Raw genomic sequence first — 21,766 nt, forward strand, 5'->3', positions numbered from 1 at the left:
GAACGAAAATTCAGGAGAGATCCAATGCTGCACAGCAGATATATACAATTTATGAACGAGTATAAAGAGCTAGGCCATATGACAATTTGTAACGGCAATGATTCAAGCTTCGAATATTTCATGCCGCATCACGGAGTTTTGAGAGAAGAGAGTTTGACCACAAAACTACGGGTAGTTTTCGATGCATCAGCGCCCTCTAGCAACGGTCTATCCTTCAACAATATTCAAGTCATTGGACCCGTTTTACAAGACGATTTACTATCAATAGTCTTAAGGTTTAGGAAATATAACTATGTAGTTTCGGCAGACATAGTTAAAATGTACCGGCAAATTTCAATAACGCCCGAGCAAAGGCATTTGCAAAAAATTGTATGGCGCGAAAATCCGAGTGATAACCTGGAAGTCTACCAGCTAAATACCGTTACATACGGGCAAGCCTCTGCCAGTTATCTTGCAATACGCTGTTTAGCTAAACTCGCTGAGGATATTCAAGAAATGAACTCGGAAATAGCCGAAATCATTAAGCACGACTTTTATGTAGATGACCTGTTAACAGGTGCACCTACACTTGAGCATGCGCAATACATATGTAAAGCGATAAGTGACACTCTTAAATCGGGATGTTTCGCACTCCGAAAATGGTGCTCTAACGACACCAACGCGCTCAAAAATATAAGTTCAAATGATTTAAAATCCGATATACTAGAATTTGCGCATGATGGCAAAACAAAAACATTAGGCTTGATATGGGTTTGCAATAACGATAAGCTTCAATATAAAATTCATACCAATCCTATAGGTACAAAGGTCACAAAACGCACAATTTTATCTACTATATCAAAAATATTCGACATCCTTGGTTTACTAAGCCCATGTACTATTATCGCAAAAATGATAATGCAAAAATTATGGGAAAATAAATTAGCCTGGGATGACGCTATTCCAAAAGCTATATCTGAAAATTGGGTAAGGTTGGAGAAGGAGCTTCTTATTTTGAACGATCTTGAGTTAAACAGACAAGCTATTTGCAAGAATGCTGTTGAATTACAACTGCATGGTTTCGCTGACGCTTCGGAAAAGGCTTACGGAGCCTGTGTTTATTTGAGAAGTATTGATTCCGATCAAAAGGTTCATGTATCCCTGTTATGCGCCAAAGCAAAGGTGGCACCTATAAAAACAATACCAATCCCGCGGTTGGAATTATGCGCAGCATTGCTTCTAGCCCGCCTAACAGATAAAGCTAAAACTGCTTTGAAAATTCAATTCAAATCTTTCACACTTTGGTCGGACTCAACTATAACTCTAGCTTGGGTACGCACAAGCCCGAATCTGCTAAAAACATTCACGGCCCATAGAGTGGCAGAAATTCAGTCTCTCACTAAACACGCCGATTGGAGGCACATCCCCACCCACGATAATCCAGCAGATATTGCTTCAAGGGGAATATATCCTAGTCAAATTTTAAACTCTGATTTGTGGTGGCGCGGCCCTACTTGGCTAGCTAAGGACCCAAGTTTTTGGCCCAATGACAAGCTGGAGGTGGTTCATGATTTACCTGAACTTAAATCCAGTCTTCTGACCAATGTTGCGCCCCCTACTCTGAGTTTTCCCTTTGAACGTTTCTCAAATTTCTCAAGAATGCAACGAACAATGGCATACATTTTACGATTTAAGGATCATTGTCTTCAGAGAAATCGCAGAAGAGGCGGTTCTCTTACAGTACAGGAGTTAAGTGATTCTCTAAAATGTCTCATTCGAATTTGTCAATCTCAATCGTATTCTACCGAAATTGAAACATTGAAAAATAACAAGCCTTTGAGCTCCCATAGTAATCTATTAAGTCTTAGTCCCTTTCTAGAACCCGATGGTTTGCTACGCGTAGGAGGGCGACTAAAACATTCAAATTACTCCTTTGACAAAAGGCATCCAATTTTGATCAATTCAAAGCATCATTTTTCAAAGCTACTATTTTTACAAGAACATGAACGCCTATTGCATGGCGGCCCTCAGCTGCTCTTAAGCACTATAAGAGAAAATTACTGGGTTATATCCGGTAGAAATCTTGCACGAAAGACTGTTAAGAATTGTGTGAAATGCTTCAAATTCAATGCTAAAACCATACAGCCAATTATGGCCAACTTACCGCGCGATAGAACTAATCCTTCTAGTGCATTTTCAATAGTGGGAGTTGATTACGCGGGGCCATTTATGATTAACGATAAGAAAGGTAGAGGTTGTCGTTTAAGTAAATGTTATATTGGCGTATTTATTTGTTTATCAACTAAAGCAGTCCATTTGGAATTGATTTCTAGCCTTTCTTCAGAATCATTTATTCAAGCGCTATATCGTTTTGTCTCTAGACGAGGCAAACCATCAAAAATATTGTCCGACAATGGAACAAGCTTCGTCGGGGCACAGCGAGAGCTAAAGGATTTTCTAAAACATGGCAGCAACACTATAATCGAGAAATGTAGCTCTCAGAATATAGAGTGGAGGTTTATACCACCCTACTCTCCTCATTTCGGAGGTTTGTGGGAAGCAGCTGTCAAAAGCGTAAAGCATCATTTAAGGCGCGTTTTGACCCAAGTTCATTTATCATTTGAAGAATTTGCCACAGTTCTCGCACAAATCGAGGCGATTTTGAATTCGCGTCCTTTATGCCCACTGAGCTCTGATCCCAACGATTTTGGACCTCTTACCCCAGCTCACTTCTTGATTGGAAGACCAATAATTGCAGCACCTGATCAAGATGTCACCGACATAAAAATGAATCGACTTTCCAGATTTCAGCTCGTACAACAATTAGCACAGCACTTCTGGAACAGATGGAAATCTGAGTACATTGCGGAGCTCCAAAGACGCACCAAATGGAAGTCCAACCAAGGCCATCTAGTAGAAGATTCTCTCGTTTTAGTGAAAGGCGAGAACACTATGCCCACTCAGTGGTTATTAGGTAGAATCAGCAAGCTCCATAGAGGCCCTGACGGTATCGCGAGGGTCGCTTCTATAAGAACTCCCTCTGGAGAAATCATCAAAAGAAGCTTTCAAAAAATCTGCCCCCTTCCAGTTGACCTTTGAAAGCCATCCTTATGCTTTCAACGCGGGGAGTATGTTCACGCCAGAATTAATTCAAAACTCATGAAAACTGGCAACGCTGTCCGACCAACCGACTACTGAGCGAATGGAAGAAATGAGATATATAATAAGTTCTGTTGTTAAAGCTATGTAAAAAATTTTCTTACAAATAAATGTTAATGTGAACGTGTTAATAATAACTATAATACAAAACAATGGCATTTTGCAATTTATTTGACATTTACTTTTGAATCCACGCACTAATCAAAAGATCTAAAAGCATCTTCACTTTTCATATTCAGTATCTTTAGTGAAATTGAGTTTTTGATGTTTTATTGCTCCATAAGCTGAGAATTCCCAATTTTCATAGAATTCCACACTTTATTCATTTATCCCTACTTCCACATAAGCTGCATATTCCTTGTTCAGTAGGTTTCAAGGAAATTTTCAGATTTTTTGAATATTGTGTCTATGATATTCATATTTATTTCACTTATTAAGCTTCCTTAAGTTTGCCTGATTCCTTTATCAAACGTGAAGGTGTCAGAGCACTCTATTTTATAATAGTGTGAAGAAATTGATTTTACAAACGATCCAGAAATAATCTTTCGGAATAATTCATTTGGATCACATATGAAGATATCCTAATCTGGGTTCAATTTTCCAAAGCGAGCAAGCTTTGGATCAGCTTCAAGCAATCACGGCACCGATCTTGCAGATAATTTTTTCATATGTAACCAACAAAGCATTTCTTGCGGAGCGGGTTGAGGGGTATTTAAGTAACTTTTTCTTTGTTTCTTCAATTTATATTCTACTTAAAAAATAATGTTCAATTAACATTGTAGAGTGTTTTCTTCTTTATCTTTAATAAAAACCGCTTTCTTCATATAAGTATTAAAACAAATCTAAGATGACATAAAAACATAATGGAACATTATAATTACAGTGTCGACAACGTCTGAAAGGCACTTTTCCGTAAAGGCACTCTTGTAATTCTGATTTCAAGAAGGGCCTAAGCAACGTTCATACCAAAAGCAATAAAGAAGTATACCACACATCCAGATCTCTTCAGTCCAATCATCCCCATCTCGTTACTACTTAAAACGTTGGAAAAAGCTGTCGACAACTAAATTAAAGCAGATATTCTGAACTGGAAATCCCTTTATCTGTGTTAATTCGCATGCAAGCAACTCTACGGAGACCACGGTACCATTGACAACTGGAATTCACTACGCTGTGACGAACAAAGAAAACGTAGTATGTGCCTTCTTAGACATAGAACGTGCCTTTAACAGTGCTCCACACGAGTCTGTCAAAAGAGATTTGGACGTGAGGGGAGTAGATAGAAAAGCACAACTACTATACTAGAACTGTAGACATGAGAGTAGGACAAAACACCATTTCAATTAATGCTAATAAGGGAGAGAAGCAACCCCACTTATGTGGAGCTTTGTAGTAGACTCTTATGCGAACTGACTAAATTTAGCACATCCTGTAAGGAATATGCAGACGACATAGTCGTCTACGCAAGAGGTTGCTTTGGGAATACACCCTGTGACCTAGTTATAAAACACTCAACTATACAAAAAGGTAGGGTCGATCGGTGGGGTTAAACGTCAACCCTACTTAATTTCCTCACCAGGAAGAAAAAAGGGACTCAAACTAGATAGTGAACTTCTATGGAACAAACACAAAAAACGAAAAGGAGATAATCACTAAAGCCACAAAAGCCTTTATGGAGTGCAGAAACGTCGCATAAAGGATCTGAGGTTGAAACCCAGAGATTCTACTGTGGATGTACACGGAAATTGTTTGGGGTACTAGAACTAGTCCGTATATCACGAGGAACAATCTCTCGAAGGTACAAAGACTCGCTTGCGTTTGTGCAACTGGGACCATGAAATCATGCCCAACATCTACACTATCACAAATATCAAATATACAAATATCACTTAAAATATTCAGAGACGGAATCCTAAATAAATACCAAACCTTGGACATGTATCAGAATGAAGCTTTAAAAAAAATTGAACTCAATACTAAGCTGCAGAAGTAAGTGAGATCAAAGAAAGATAAAAGAAATGAACAGAAATGTCATTGAACGGTATACTGGACTAGGAGTGTACGGATTGATAACAAAACACTCTGGAACCTTGGGCTACACACCAAGCATTTTTTAAGCAGAAATTAAGGCAATTGGAAAATGTGTCCAGTTCAATCTAGAGTGGTAGTAACGCAAAAAAGAGATCATCATCCAGTTCGATATACAAGCAGCCATTGGAGCTTCAAGCATTAATATCATGAAATTCAAACTTGTTTAGACACTTCAATATCTACATACACACATACTGATTTCATCGTTTTCATTAACCAGTTTTATTAGCTGTTGGTAATCATAAGACTCTCATAACTTTATATAATTTGGTATGCTCCTCATACACTGCCTTAAAATCGAGAAAGAAAAATATAAAATAATAATTTAAGACGATATTAGTCTTTAGCGTGATTTTATCTGTTTCAGAGTTTGGGTGCGGGTATGGTCCCTACCATAACCCATAGTAGCAGCGATCTTATAAATAACGATGAAAACGTTACGACTGTTCCAATTCCTGAAGCAATTAATACTAATCATGTTCCTTTCCATACAATGACGCCACAGGAAGTAGCCATTTGGATTGATAAGAAATCTAGAATCGTATTTCCAGTAGCATTTATTATATTTAATATATTGTATTGGTCTTTTGTCTATGCATTATAATATCATTGTTATTATTGTATTATAAAAATTTTAAAATATAGTCGATCATATTGAACGTTAAAATGTATTTAATTTATTCACATATAAGCGCAGGTAATATACAAGGTCAAGTAAAGACGTCGTCGGCTTAAGTCGCAAACCTCATAATTCTAGAGCACTAAATTCACAGCAGATACAAATAAATTAACGATGAAAGAAATGAATGAAGACTTGACCTGTTCTTTGTTAAAAGGGAGAGGAATATTGGCTAGATATTAAACTACGAAAAAAGAATTTGAGAAAAAGAGTAAAAATAAATAACACGAAGTGCGGTTAGCTTTAAATGGGGATGAAGAGTTGCGACTATTTAGACGTTTAAATTTAAACGTATTTTTTGAGCATTCACGAGTTTTTTATTGGATGCCTTCAGAAATTATCTATCTGATGGGGTCAAAATTTTGATATAAGAAAAAAATGAGTTACGTAGTTAGTGATTGTAGTCAGGATATTATCCTGTAGAATTTTGATTTGGTTTTGCACAATAAAAATAGATGACTATTATCATTGGCGTAGTTAGGCATAAGAGAAGCATGTTTTTGATTGAGGCCTCTGTTGGAATTACAAAATATATAAGATATCACATGCCAGCTTCTTAGCAACGCTGCCTTTATTCTTTACAGTTGTGATAGGTGATAATTTTCAGAATCAGTATTTCATTATCTTTAGTTTTAAAATGCATTGCAATATATATACTGTAAAGCGAATAGTGTTGATTGAAAAAATGTAATATTATGGAGCTGTATGTTTTGGATGAAGCCGAGATATTATGGGGATTTTCCGGCGATGTTTTTGGACAAATACTAACTCCATTAATATCGAAACTAATGATATAAGACTGTAACCAATGAACAACAAGTGCTTGCCCGCTACTTCAATATGTTTAGTTCATCAATATTTCATATAGGGTGTTTTAAACTTAGCCGCCAACATGCAAAATCTAAATCATTTACAAGTTGCGGGAGAACACGTAATAGTTAACTAAATAGCCTAATGGGTTCAAACACAAATCGTTTATTAAGTTGAAATTTTTAGAATCGTTAGTGATATCCATGCTGAACATGCTTTCTAAAATACCACTACACCAACACTCACAATTACACTGTATGACGCACGCTTCTATGGGACATTTTCGAACACCCACCATACAGTCCCGACATCGCACCAAGAATCTGATTTTTTTTCTGAGTTGTGGCTTGGAATACGGCGCTTCCATACTTATGTAGAGCTCACAGCTCACAAAGAGCTCACTTCCAATCATTGGCTGTTACATTTTATACAGAGGGTATTGCAAAGTTTTTTCACAGATATGACAAATGCCATAATCCTCAAGGTGATTATGTATAGTATCTTAATTTTGATAATAAACATTTTGTTGGATATTCACCTGTCTTTCTTCACAGCGCATTGGAAGCTGAAAAAAGCAACCTGCTTATATATTTAAGTGCAGTTCTTATTAACGAAACTCGTAAGTTTGAGTTTTTCAATTGTAAGTGTAGATTGTAATAAATGGTAATAAATGGTAGATATGAGGTATCCCTAGAATCGTCCTTTGTAATAATCCTATTATCTGGTAAGATTAAATCAATTGAATTGTGATAATTTTATTTTGGTTCTTATTCTAACGGTGTTTGTTCAACTGACAGATTAGTATCATTTATGGATGTTGATAATAATATTCAAATATTAGGTTTTTGATAAGATAAAATACGCGTGAGCCTCTATATAAAAGAGTTAGGTAAGTACCTAATTTTTCCATCTAATAGAAGAGACATTGATTGAGTGCATAAAGTTAATAGTCTTAAGCACTTTATTTCTATAAATTCAAAAAGTTTTATACATGAAATTATGCAAATACCAAGATTGTTTTAGCAACGGATTAGTTGCAGGAGATTACGAGTCCGGACGTTCATAACCATCCCTGTCCATATGGCTACTTGTAAAAACAGACTACCAGCTTTTATTATATTTTATAATATGGAGCCTTTTCTGCATAATGTTTACATATCTTCATTTCAATTCCTTTGTTTTTCCATGTAAAAATAGCATTCAATTAATAATATAAATTCCTTCTACCACCTACAAAATCATTTTCTTTAAATCAGTATCTGTCAGATTAAGCAATTTAATTTAAAATTTAAAGAAACCACATCGTATTAACAATAATAATCCAAAATAGACTAATATATAAAGATAAAGGGTCTTAATGTATTTTTCCTAGTAAGTTGGATTATTTAAAATGTTAAGAGGTGAAGATTGTGAAAGTTTGTTAACTTTTAACTATGTACTTGCAAAACACATTATTTAATATTAGTCCAATTCATAGGAATGGAATATTGATATGAAGTTTTTTTATGTTGGATCCAAATATTATTCTTTGGGGTAGTTTTATTGTCTTAAACTTAAGAGTAAAAGGAGTAACAAAAAAGATAGAATTAAAAACATAGATATAAGAAAAGACCTAAATAGACAACCTACTTAGATAGATTATATAGAGGAAAGACACTTACAACCGATGGATGAAGAATGACTTGTTAAAAGAATATGGAATAAGCGAAAATTGGAAAACACAGAAAACGAGGTAGACCAAAAAAAAGTTATAACAAGAATGAAAAAGGAATAAACCTGGAAGAAGCGAAGCATCTATCCAAATATTTATATTCGCGTGGCATGAGATATACTTCCGGCATCAAAATCAAAAATAATATGATTGTAAAATCAGCTTCTTTACATTGGTGAGAGGGCATCCGATGAATTTGCCACGGGCCTCAATGGATATTGTTACGCCACTGCCTCCAAGTTAAACTTAACGGCGATTTCCAATGAATATAGTGGATGATCAACCAATTTGAGGAGCAATTCGTTAATTTTAGCCAAACGATTACCGAAATGTGAAATGGTGTGTAGTCCTGATGGAGAAGAACTTTCATTTTCCTCCAATGACCTCAGTTTTCTCCAATTTCTTACTTCACTTCATGACACAATAACCTTTTTTCGTTCTAGGTTTTTGAAATTCTATCCACTGATATATAACAACGTAAAAAATTTACTTATTTTGCTCGAACTGTACTAATAAGGCCTGGTAAGCGTTCATTCGAATGCGCTTTTGGTCCAAACAAACTGTGATGGAAATTTTGACCACAAACAACTGTTTATATAGATGTAAATTAGAAAGGATAATAATGAACGAAAAAGAAAGTTGTAATGAGAAAAATGAAAAAATTCATCATCGGTACAAGTGAATGAGGTAGATAATGAAACAGTTTCATTGAGTGAAGAAATGGTTATTGAGGAAGAATCAGTAGCTCTGATTTGAAGAAAAGTTTAATGTAGTTCCAAATTAGATAAAACATATCAACCCAAAATAAAACCATTTGATAATACTCGAACAAACAACGATGCTGTCACCAAAAAAAAAATGTAGGAGAAATTGTTATAGATAACAATCCAGTGGAAGTAAATAGAAGAGAATCGGTTTGGACTCAAATGAAGATTTTCGATTGCTGATAACATTATAGGTTTGTTCTTAGTAGCTGTACTGGAACTGTACTGAATTGGACCAGTGCAGGCCAATTCATGAGTGTGTAGAATTAGTTCGATCGGATATAAAGAACGATATAGTGCAGAGTAGTGCAGATAGCAATGGAGCATTTGTTGATTGTTATATTTGAGGTTATTTGATGTACGATTTAGTACTTATTGATATTTTACGTTCGTCCGATGACGAAGATGTAGTGCCACCGTTTCCAGATTGCACTGCACTGGCTGAATTGGTGAACTAGCTCCCTTGCACAGCTACTAAGAACAAACTGCAAAATTTTTTTTACAGAAATAAAAAAAAATAAAACTATTTTAGAAATTCATAAAATTCTTAATTTAGAAAATAATATAAAAAACAATCTTGAATAATTATATTTCATCATCACTAATATATACTTCCTCTTCTCGTTCGTGCCAGCTGTTGCTCAATTGTAAGCTCCACGTTTCTCTTTTTCTAATGCTCCAATATTCGTGCTCCGAAATTTAAAAAAAAGCAGTTGGTTTTTCGACAATAACTCGCACTATTTTCAAGCTAGAAACTTTTTTGAGAGAGCATGTTGTGAGGAATTTGAAGTACTAGTACTTTCTTCAACGTCCTATCAATTAAAACCTTCGGTTTCCAAAAGGGTGGAGCTCAAAGGGGTTTCACAATCCACATTGGGTACGCGAATGCAAACTCCTCCAATTTTTATGATACATACGAGTAGATATAAATTTGTGGAAAGAAAAAAACACTACAATTAATATTTGAAAAGTTTTCTCATGAATAGTTTTCCGTTTATTTAAGAAAAATCTTTTTTTTTTCAAGATTATGGAAATGCAATGCTCAATTTAATCTTTATTTTTTCTAAAATGAGCATTCAAATCCAGTCAAATCACTTGGATCATATCAATAATACATAAAGTTAATTGCAAGTGTATTAATATTAATTTCAATTGGGGTGGTGATGGGGAGGGAATAAATATTACATTTTTTTCAAAGAAGAAAAAGGAACAAACCTTATTTTTGTTTCAATTCAGTCAACTCTTATGCAAAAGACTTTTGACAGCGCTCATTTTAAAAGTTTTTCCATGTGCTTTGAAAAAAATATAATCAGTTTTCTCCAGAAATTTCATTTGAGCAGTTTCAATCGTAGATAAATCTAAAAGTATCAACTTTAGAAAAAAACTTTGTAGAGTGAAATTTGCTCTCAATTAGTCAATCCATCGATCTTTCTACCACCAGGGCAAATCACCCTTCGGCATAAGGTAGATTTTGAAAAAGGTTATAAATATTACCTTCCTACTAATTTTCAAGAAAATCGACATTGATTATCTAAATTTCACGAAATATAACTATTTAATTTCATACATGTCATATACAACAATTTGGAGTCTCAAAATTTGTGTGCGAGACAAATCTGAATTTTTTACGCAATTTTCTTTGGAATAGAGGAAACGAGGACAAAAAATATTAAAAATTATCATTTAAAAATATTGTTCTTTGTGAAATCAGACTTTTAGTTTCCCGGCTAGAGTATTGAAAAAAATAACAAGACATATAATACCATCAATTGGAGAAAATCAATAAAAAAAAACCAAAATACTGATCAGAAACTAGACTATATAATCTGTTTTATTTAAGTTAAAGCTTAAAATTTCAACTAATATAAAACGTTTAAAAACTACGAGTCAACTTTTCGTTTAGTAAAAAAATAATTTAAGCCGCTTCTACTTCGTTAAAAGACCGCAAACCCATCATAGATTGGGGAAGTTTCATAATCTTTATTATAATCGCCCACGTCAGTTTTGCTGGAAGGTAACTAAAAAATGAGAATATGATTAATTGTATTCGCTCTTCAAAGAAATTATACGTACTTCTTAGCTGGCAACAAGAATCTTCCACAAGCTGGCATCGTAACTAAAGTTTCTTCTCTCTTTATCGCTGTAATTATCCTTTTTGCAACATCTTTGGGTTCTAGCATAGGAAAGTTTCTGGGTTTGCAGCCTTCAAACATACCAGTGTTGATAAAATATGGACATATTATAGTGGTTTTTATTTTGTGATGTCCATCTGTCTGAAATATAAAATTCGGTTAAAGAAAAAGAAGTTTACTGATTTTTTCATTTCGAAGCTTTTTCTAATACACCAGTACAAATAAAAACGATAACAAAGATAAAAACATTATCGTTTTCGATACTGTAACTGTACTCAATAGATCGAGAAGATTAAATAGAATGATCGATATCGAATGGATTTCCGTATTCCGTCCCATTCTATTTCTGGATGGGCAAAATGCACTGATAATAATATAAACAGATAAAAACACCTAAGAACTTGATAAAAACAATGGAGAAAGAAATGAAAACACTACTAAGTCCAACAGAACAACATGATTTAGTAAAAAAGAACAACAAAGTTATCAGTTGATTTGATGACCAATAGAAAAATTGACTGATCTTAGTTGAGATGTTGTAATTGCCATCTGATTATAATATGTTCAGGTCTTTACGATTTGTCGTTAGTTCTTAACCACCATAGAAGTTTTATAAGTATGGAATTATGAAAAAAGGATGGTAGGTCAAGTATAATAGCGGCATGAATATACTATAGTAGCAACTATTTTCAATGAAAAAAAAAATATCAAGAATCATAACATAAACTATGAACAATAGATTATATTTTTAAATCTAATATTAAAAGCTAAATTTACCTTAAGTTCATACATTAGACTTTCATGGAATCCTATAGTAGCAAATTTAGTTGCGCTGTAGTCTGTACATTTATATGTTCCTAGAAATCCTGTCAGACTTCCTACCGTTACGATATGTCCACTTTTTTGCTTAATCATATCTGGTAAGAACGCTTTTACTGTCTAAAAAAATAAAAAAAAAGTTATAGAAAATGGCCAAAATCAACCAAAAAAATATCGAGTTATTAAAAAGAGGCTGTTTCCAGTTGTCTGGTTCGCAAAGATTTCGTACAGCTGAAATTGGGCGAAGATTGCATACGCTAGGTAGATGTTTGACGAGGGTGAGACAAGATGTGACTCTTGAGGCAGCGGAATGTGATAGGCGAAGAAACCGTACACCATCAGAAACCATGCCTAGCTGTTGATCAGGAACATTTGTCTTAAAACTAAATCAGTTCTTACTGATAAAATAAAACTTACTAACTTAATAAAATATTAATAAACTGACTACAAATAATATTTCTCTTCCGTAACTTTGACACAATTTTTCAATATCAGAAACACCTATCTTGAAGTAAATTTCGATTTGTAAATTTATGGATATCTTACCCAATAATGTGAAATTATGTTAACTTTGAACGTTTTTTCAATCATATGATCAGGAATATCTAGTAACGTCTGTCCGCAAACGATACCTGCATTGTTTATCAATATATCGACTGGTCCAAATTCTTGTTTGATAATATTCGCGTACTTGTAAACCAATTCCTTTTCCGTAATATCAATGTCGTATGTTGTGATATGAAAATTTCTCTCTTTACAAAAATCCTTCAACATCTTCAATCCTGTAACAAATATGTTATCAATATCATAAAATAAAAAGCTGAACAGCATTACACCTTGAATCTTGCAGTTCACTTAAACGATTATTCATATTTAACGGCTTGAGTATTGAGGTTTATAAACGAACTCTTAAGAAACTTAAAAGGACCAATGAATTTAACTCTTAAACTGATATGAACCTTATTGGGAATGGCTTATTCAATATCTTCAGTACTATGCGGAAGTGGCTTGTGGAAACATTTTCTACATACTGCTCCTATATGGGAAGGGTTTATAAATATAAGATGTTATAATTTCTTGATTAAATACCAATAATTTTATATTTTACAGCTGATTTAAGCAAAAAATAGAGTCACTTCATGAGCGTATGCTTTCAAATATCGATTATTCTCTTTACTATTCAATGTCAATGCTATTTTTTAGCAGCGGGCTAATAAAATACACTTCCTGTTCATATATTCATTATAAAAACACAATATAAAAGATTTAAATTGAATGAGCAGCATTAAGTAACAACGAGAGTTGTTATTTAAGTTATAAGACATGGCAACACTGATGTGAATATGTCAAAACTGACAATGCCATCATAAAATTTGACATTTTCAATAGTTAATTTACTCAGAACGTTTTATCATACAACTGTTATTTGAGTTGTTTACAGATATTTGAAATATTCATCTTGATAAAAATTGAACTAAAAGTTTCGCCGAATCCAATCGTAGTCGCACTTCGTTACAGGATATATTTCGTGAAGATCTTCCAAAATCGGTTGTTGTGCTAGAAAATATCGTAAACTAATAGGGCTAGATCATCATGTGATATACCGTGAGATTGGACATACTTGGGTATTAGTTCCACTCGAATACATTCAATATCGCATGAAAATTTTACTGTTAAAAAGATTTTCGCGTTGGATACAACATAATTTGATAACAGCTCTAAAAAATCTCTTTTTAATTGATGCAAATAAATGCTAAGAAACTTCAATCACAGTGCTTCAAAAGAAGTTGATGAACAACTGGACATTTCGCCACGTTCTATTAGAGCAAGGTAGAACGGTTAATTCTGAATGAAACACCAGCATTTGTTTGCCAGAAGTGCTAAAAAAAATCAGGGAAACCAATCGCAGGAGACGAATCATTCTCCACCAGGAAAATACGAGCTCTTATGCATCAGTTCCAGCAAAAACGTTTTTAAATAGTCGAATTGATGCGTCATCCGTCATACAGTCCTTGTTTGACAACCAATAATTTCTTCTTATTTGCGCATATCAAAAATAAATTGCGATATCAACGTTATACACCCGAAGAAGTGGTTGATTTTTTTGAATCATATATTTTGGTAGGTACCAACCTCATTGGAAATGGACAAAATGCTTCGACAATTGGTTGAAACGTAAACAAAAGTTCTTCTATTAATCTTAATGGAAAATATTTTGAAAATCAATAAAGCTATATTCAATTATGGATATTTGTTTCTATTTGTCTGTTTGAAAACTTGAGTAGCACTCGTCATACAACAGTAAAAATTTTTGCTAAATGCGAGAGTAGTTTTCGGAAATAAAGAGGGTGTCTCATAGGTAATTTCGAATTCCATATGTGAAAATTCCTATACCTCAATTCAACCATATCGTAGTTTGTTAACAGTGGTCTCTAATTTTATGAAAAGTACAATTACTTCACGTCTTTTTAATCATTCTTTCTTCGTTTATAATAAATAGTATGATTGCGATAAATTTGAAATTTATGTGTATTTTTATTATATTTATGAAAACAAAGTTCAAAGCTACAGTGGCAGCAAGGAAAATATGTGAAATTGAAGAGAAACATACAGTTAATGAACAAAGGACGCATCGTTGGTTTAATAGTTTTAATAGTGGAGATTTGATGCTTGAAGATCGTCTGCGCTTAGGTCGTCCACCCTATGGAATATTAAGGTTGCAAGGAAAGCAGTAGAAAACTAACCTAATATCAGCTCTCGTCTATTATCAGACTCCCTTATATGTTCTAAAGATTGGTATCTTTAGAAGACAAAGTTAAACCACATATTGCGGAATTTACGAAAAATAAGATCTGAAAACTAGGTGGCACTCTCTGGACTTTGCACCGTCAAATTACTATTTATTAAAATCCATGGCAAAATTTTTATGCAAAGGAGATGTTGAAAATGCAATGCAACTATTTCTTTCCAACAAATGGTTTTACCAAGGTCTTGAAGAGCTTGCTGAACGTATTAAGGCTTTCTTTCTGTATGTTTATTTAATAAGCAATGTTAACATTGCAAACCGGACATTATGTATCAGACATCCTCTATACATAGGCACCAGAAAGCTTGCACAACATGATATATTTGTCATAGAACAAATGACAAATGAAATATATGCAGTAAAAATATATATTTTTTTTAAAACGGGCTAGAAATTAGTACTTTCCGGTTAATTTTCAGAAAATCTCATTTTGTCGGACCTTGCCAGAAAATTATTATGATAGTCCGGTAAAAGCTTTTAGACGGCCACCAAAGCAACGTTTGATTTATTACCGTCGGAGTCGCGGACACAATATGAACAAACATACCAAATTTTTTAAAAGTTGTGCCTGGATAAGAAGGTAATAAGCATTTGTGAGGATGTTTTATTGGCATATTTGGCAGAAATATCAGAAACGCTGAAATCTTCTTTGTTGTGGTGTTTATATTCCATGCTGAAGGCCATGCTACGTACCGGAAGAAATATCGACATAAGCAAATATTTTAAATTAACAGCGTTCATGAAGAAAAAATTCGTAGGGTATAAATTAAAGAAGTCTAGAGTACTTAATAAAGAGGATGTAGATAAGTTTTTAGTAGAAGCTTCAGACGAACAATATCTAATGACCAAAGTGTTGTTGATTATGGTTATATATGTGGTATATATATATGGTTATACAGGTGCATGTGGACGGGAAAAAATCACTAATATATTAATTGACGACATAGAACACAAACAAACTATACTTGGTTGAAATTTCAAACACCAAAACAAACAAATCAAGATCATTTATTATTAATGGGGAAAAAGAGCCAAATTTGTATAGGAAGTATATAGCACTACGCCCAACTAACGTTCCTCATCGACGTCTCTTTATTAATTACAATAAAGGAAAATGTAATAAACAACCTGTAGGCATACTGTAGGTAATGCTCCCTCCAAAATAGCTACATTTTTGAAATTGCCAAACCCAAAGGGATAGACAGGGCATTGCTTTAGGCGTAGTTCGGATACTTTGCAAGCTAACGAATGTGCTGACATCATAAACTTAAAACGACGTGGTGGTTGGAGTTCATCTCAAGTTGCCGAAGGCTACAATGAGGATTCAGGTCAGAATAAGATTGATATAGCTAACAAAATTCAAAACGCAGGTAACTCAAACATAGAAATTGTCTCAGAAACTTATTATAATATAAGCAATTCAAGAAATCTCGCTTCAACGAATAATTTTGAAATACCGTGCTTACAGATGAGTAATGCTAATAATTGTACGTTTAATATAACTATTCAAAAATAATGTTTTTGTTTGTAAGCTAAAAATTAACAATTATTAAAAAAATTGTTAAAATTAATTTTTATTATAAAAATGTGAATTGAATAATATGAATTTTATGGTACAACAATGCCCGTTTTAAAAAAAATATTGCACGTAATACGTCCCGAAAGTGGTCTTTTACTGGACTCGCAGACTACCATTAACCTATATAGGTAAATAAAAATCATTTGACAGGCTCCCAAAAGATAGTGAGAGAAAAGGATTATACTAGATATAGAAAATTACTAGTAGGACACATAAACTTGATGATGTGGTGCATACGGACAACAATTTGCAACCTGCAACTCAACCAAGTAATTTGGAATGATTTATTGAAATAATCCGGTAAAAAAATAAGAACAAATAAAACTAAAGTAGAAGAAATAGGAATTGAACAATTAACTAGGAAATTAGTAACAAAATAGAGAGGATGTAAACAGGAAATCAACGAAGCAGAAACGAAAGGAACTGAAGAGTATAGATCAAATACAGCTGAAATCGTAGGGATGTTTATATCGAATGGAAAAGAAGCAACAAAGATGTTTGAAACAAAAATATAGTTGATAACAGAGATTGGGAAGAGTTTTTGACACAATAGATATTTTTTTATGTACCATATATTGTAAAATGTTATATTGTAGCAACGACAACACTAATACTAAGTCTCCTCGCCCTTGTCCGTGGATGCTCACGAATATTGGCGAATGCCGTTAGATTCGCAGGGATGTACTACTAGGTCAAATGCCAGGATTTCAGTCATTCAGTTAATAAAAGTTTGACAATTACATAGGATGTGTATCGTATATTTTTTTGTGTTTTCAATTTTCAATTCAATAATTTTTTAACTCTAAAGACAACTGAGTAAATAAACTTTCTAACACAAATACCGTACACTGTATACATAGAAATAAAGTGTTGCAGTTCCATACATTTTTTGCAACAATAATCAAGTTACAACAAGCAATAATTTCGCTTTGCAACTAAATATGTACTTTCTATAAATTATCGAATTTCACAGAAGTATTACTGGTTATTAAGGTCAGTGGTATAGCTTATGACCACCTCTTACGTAGTTATTTATACCTTTTGGAATATCAAAGAATCATACAGGGTGTTTCTAAATTCATGCGACAAAAATCAGGAGGTAATTGCTTGTATGGAATTAAGATGGATCTTGAAGCTAGATGAAGCTAGAAACTTGAAATATAGTCATTTTTATTCACTCCGAAAGGAGTAACTACATGTTTTTTCTATGTTTCTGTCACATTATACACGGGGATGAAATTAGCAACCTCTACTTTATTTCATATCAAAACTTTTTCTCACAATACTTGCTTCATTTTAAAATATTTCAAAACCAAAACCAATAGATGTTGAATGTAAAACGATTCGTAATAAATGCCTTTCACGTTCAAAACTTTGAGATGTATTTCTTATGGAGTCACTGGCTATTGAAATACGATTATTTAAATCGATGAAATTAACTATGGATGTCATGTAGAATTATGATTAAGGTAACCCCACAAGTTAACTCACAAGGATTTAACTCTGGAGATCGAGAACACCAATGCTGAATGTTGCCTAGCAGACCGACTGAAGTTTTCTGGAGTACCATCGTGAATGAACCACATGTTTTGTCTAATATTGAGTGCAATGTCTTCAAGTCAATCAGAGAGATCATTTTGGAAAAAACTAGTGTAAGAATTTGATGATTGAGGCAGAAAGTGCGTCCCAATTAAGTTATCTCTTATGAATCCTCGCGTTCACTGAAAAAACATTTTGAAAGTGATGCTCTATAATCTTATGGGAACTCACGGCTGTCCATACGTGATTATTGTGAAAATTTTTTGGAAAATGTGTGGAAAATGATTTTGTCGCATTTCTTGTGATAATCATTCACAAAATCTAAATCATTGATGAAAATCTCTAGGTAAAAGAACTTGAACCCGTTGGAAATGGTAAAGATGTAACTGCTACTCTTCTAAAACTCTCCTCACAGAAGAATTGCTGTGAAAATAACAATCTACAAACTTGCAAGTTACTTCGATTGGTAACTCAACAAAAGTGTTTGACGTCAGCCAGCTATCATTTGAATAAACACGGTACATGCATTTTCAAAATGACAACAGCCTACTATTATATAATTCTATAACTATTGGTTTTGGGAAAAGAATTCAACAATAAGAAATATTTTCAAATAAAAGATTGATTTTAAGTTACAGCTAGAAAAAGTTTTGATGTGAAATAAAGTAAGGGTTGCTAATTCCACCTCTTACAATGTAACAGGAATATTCAAAAAATACCCACGATTAGTCGTTTATGAGTGCAAGAAAATTACAAAATTTCAAGTTTCTAGCTTCACTGAAAGGGAAAGACCCATCTTAATATCATACAAACAATCACCTCCTGTATATTGTCGCATGAATTTAGAAACACCATGTATATTCAGTTAGAACAGCATGAACTACATAACCGATGACCTCAAAACGTTCCAGTGTGCAGAAACATCTTATTATAATTTTAGAATGTTGAAAATTACATATAGTGGATATAAATGGTAATTATTAGTCCTAAGTAATTTTAAACCAGAGGCTTCCATGGGAAATGAGTAGACCAACAATTTGCATAACAGTAGATTTATTTGTTATGAAAGCAGATAAATATCTCGCAGGCACAAAATGAGTTCGATAGGTTAAGTAAAATTGCCATCTAAAAGGTGCATGTTTCAATATAAATTGATATTTTCACAACTTCGGAGAATTTACAGTTGAAAATGATAAATTTCATTGGGATGTAAAAAATAGATAAAATCTAGCCCAAAATTGAATTACTTTGGTCGTATTTGTAATAGAAATCGAGATATTTGCTTGATTTAGAGAACAAAGTCTAAGAAATAAGCTCAAAGATGTTATTTGGCAATTTATATAAAAGTTATAAACATTTGTGATTTTTAAATGTGTTTTTCGAGAAAAATAATCTCGTAAGTACTTAAAAGTTCTAGTAGTATGAGAATTAGCTATTAAATTATGGTTTTCTTCTTCATCAACGGGCCTTGAACCCGATTTTACTTTATCGCAAGTTATTCAATAGCACTTTCGGAAGACTTGTGTAAACAACTCAACCAAACGTTTAGGTACTCACATCGTTAAATCGCTAAATAGTAGCTGCAGAACATCCGAAAATATAGATTTAACGAACAAGTATCAATAAATACTAACATTTGACTAGAACAATAATTATGCTCTGCAAATTACTTCCTTTTAGTCAATAGGAGACGTTCCTGTTCAATTCTGAATATCTAGCTTTCTCCTGAGCTCTTCATTCGATGCTGAGCTCTAGCTCTTACACCACTTTTTTGGTGGTTTGCTAAGTGGTCTTAGTGAGCTTGGTTTCTTGTATTCTACCCATTTTGCCCAACTGTTTTATGGCATTTTTTCAACAAGATATCTCCAACACCATCTCAACATATACAGAATTCGTAGTTCTTATCTAATATCCTGTCTTATCTTTTTATTTCTAAGACTCACTCCCTCATTTGTTCCAAGCGTTTCCATTTTAGTTGCCATCAATCTTATTTTTGTTGTTGGTGTTTCGGCTCTTATTTCCGTTGCTACGTGAGAATAGATCTTAAGCACGTTTGGAAGATTCTCATCTTGTTATGAGTACCCATAAACCATCAAGTAGTGGTCATAAAAAGTGGGAAATGAATAGAAATTAGAAACACGAAATACGGTCTTAAGTATGAAACAATATAAATGATATTTTAACTGGTCCCAAAAGATCGTTTCACTATGCAAAAAAGAACCAATTTCTGTAAGGAATCAAAGGAAACCATTGAAACCTGTTCATAGACAAAGGCTACGATTCTTATATTCTAGCTACTCAAATCAAAAAGAGGTGAACCTGAGAAATTATTATCTTAGCTTGAGTTCCAGACTTGATGTTCTGCCTTTTTAGCCTTACTTAGCGTTTCAGATGAAAACTTAGGATTCTTCTTGGTACCTTCAACGAATCCAATCGCATCATATAACTCCAACACGTCCATAACACGATCCTTCCGCGTCGGCCACTCTTTGGCACCTTTCAATAGTTTGATAACTTTTACGCAATCCATTTTAGAGCTGGACGATTTCGAACACACGCAGGCGAAAATCGGCACTTCAGGGATCACATCTAGGCTGCTTAGATCTCAGAACACAATACAACACAGTTGGTAGTGCTGGCACCCATAACAAGATGTGATTTTCATGTTCTAACCTAATCAAACTGAGACCAACACAATTTATGGTTTTGTAGAGTTTTAATTACTTGAAAAAATAAATTCAAATTACAAGCGAACTCGAATACATGAAATCAAAATAAAAGTCATGATGACAGGACTTAAAAATATCATCAGCGGGACCGCCAATCATTCATAATGATAAACCGCAGTTTCCGCAGACAATAGAGTCGGGATTCTTTAACAGATATCACTCCAAAGTTATTGAATTTCACTGTTTTATTATTATTATTGGTTCACATCCAAGCATATCTTTGATTATGAATATAGATTGAGTTTTTTAAGTTAAATCGCTCATATCTTATTTATTTTCGATTGCCTTCATCTTGTAGGTTACCTTATTCTTTGCCATCTCCATCAACCTCATGAAATTATTTTTTCTAAGAAATCTTGGGAAGATCAACATAAGTCTTTTTCGATCCCACAGCTCAGGTTTTATATATAATTTTAGTATATTGATATAATAATGAATATTATAAGTTAAGTCTCTGGGATTATTAATTACCCGTAGATGTGATAGAAAAGAAGTATGAAAATTAAAATGTTTCGCCTTTTTGTAAATTTTTAAATATACCGCCATAATTTCTAGTTTTCGTTACAAATACGTCTAAAGTGGGTCGCGACGAATCGACATATTTTGTGTTGGTATGTTTTTTTCACATGTTTTTACATTTCTTAGAAATTCTCAAAATAGTGATTTTTGATCTAGTTTCCAATAATTTTCTTTCAAATGAAATTTTAAATATATGCCAGAATAAATTTATTTCGAGAATGCAAGCCTACCTATTGGCAGTTATACACTCGATATCAGCTAAATGGAATTTCACATATAACCGTGGTTCAACGATCTTTTTAAGGCATTCGAGTTTTTTTATGACCATACAGAGATGAAACGGTATTTATATGTTTCATTGAGTATCAGGAATGTTTCAATCGGGCTTTACATCAAAAACTGTTAGAGATACATTAAAGAATGTGAGATTGAATAGAAAAAAATAAGCAT

At 33.5% G+C, this 21,766-nt stretch overlaps 2 protein-coding genes across 2 annotated transcripts in view; one reads left to right on the forward strand and one right to left on the reverse strand.

Annotated features, from left to right (window-relative positions):
* The window catches only part of LOC130894093 (pH-sensitive chloride channel 2-like), a 51,266-nt gene extending 45,370 nt beyond the window's left edge, over positions 1–5,896 (forward strand). The window contains exon 8 of the mRNA XM_057800672.1: positions 5,597–5,896. Within this exon, the coding sequence (XP_057656655.1) occupies positions 5,597–5,833 (237 nt within the window). The 3' untranslated portion in view covers positions 5,834–5,896. The remainder of the gene's footprint in view (positions 1–5,596) is intronic.
* Positions 5,897–10,992: 5,096 nt separating this feature from the next.
* The window catches only part of LOC130893816 (short-chain dehydrogenase/reductase family 16C member 6), a 32,231-nt gene continuing 21,457 nt past the window's right edge, over positions 10,993–21,766 (reverse strand). The window contains exons 3-6 of the mRNA XM_057800212.1: positions 12,691–12,926; positions 12,103–12,264; positions 11,267–11,466; positions 10,993–11,211 (exon numbers count right to left, since the gene is read on the reverse strand). Coding sequence (XP_057656195.1) covers positions 11,109–11,211; positions 11,267–11,466; positions 12,103–12,264; positions 12,691–12,926 — 701 coding nt within the window. The 3' untranslated portion in view covers positions 10,993–11,108. The remainder of the gene's footprint in view (positions 11,212–11,266; positions 11,467–12,102; positions 12,265–12,690; positions 12,927–21,766) is intronic.

This window comes from Diorhabda carinulata, chromosome 5 (assembly GCF_026250575.1).
Source record: "Diorhabda carinulata isolate Delta chromosome 5, icDioCari1.1, whole genome shotgun sequence".
Lineage (NCBI taxonomy): Eukaryota > Metazoa > Arthropoda > Insecta > Coleoptera > Chrysomelidae > Diorhabda > Diorhabda carinulata.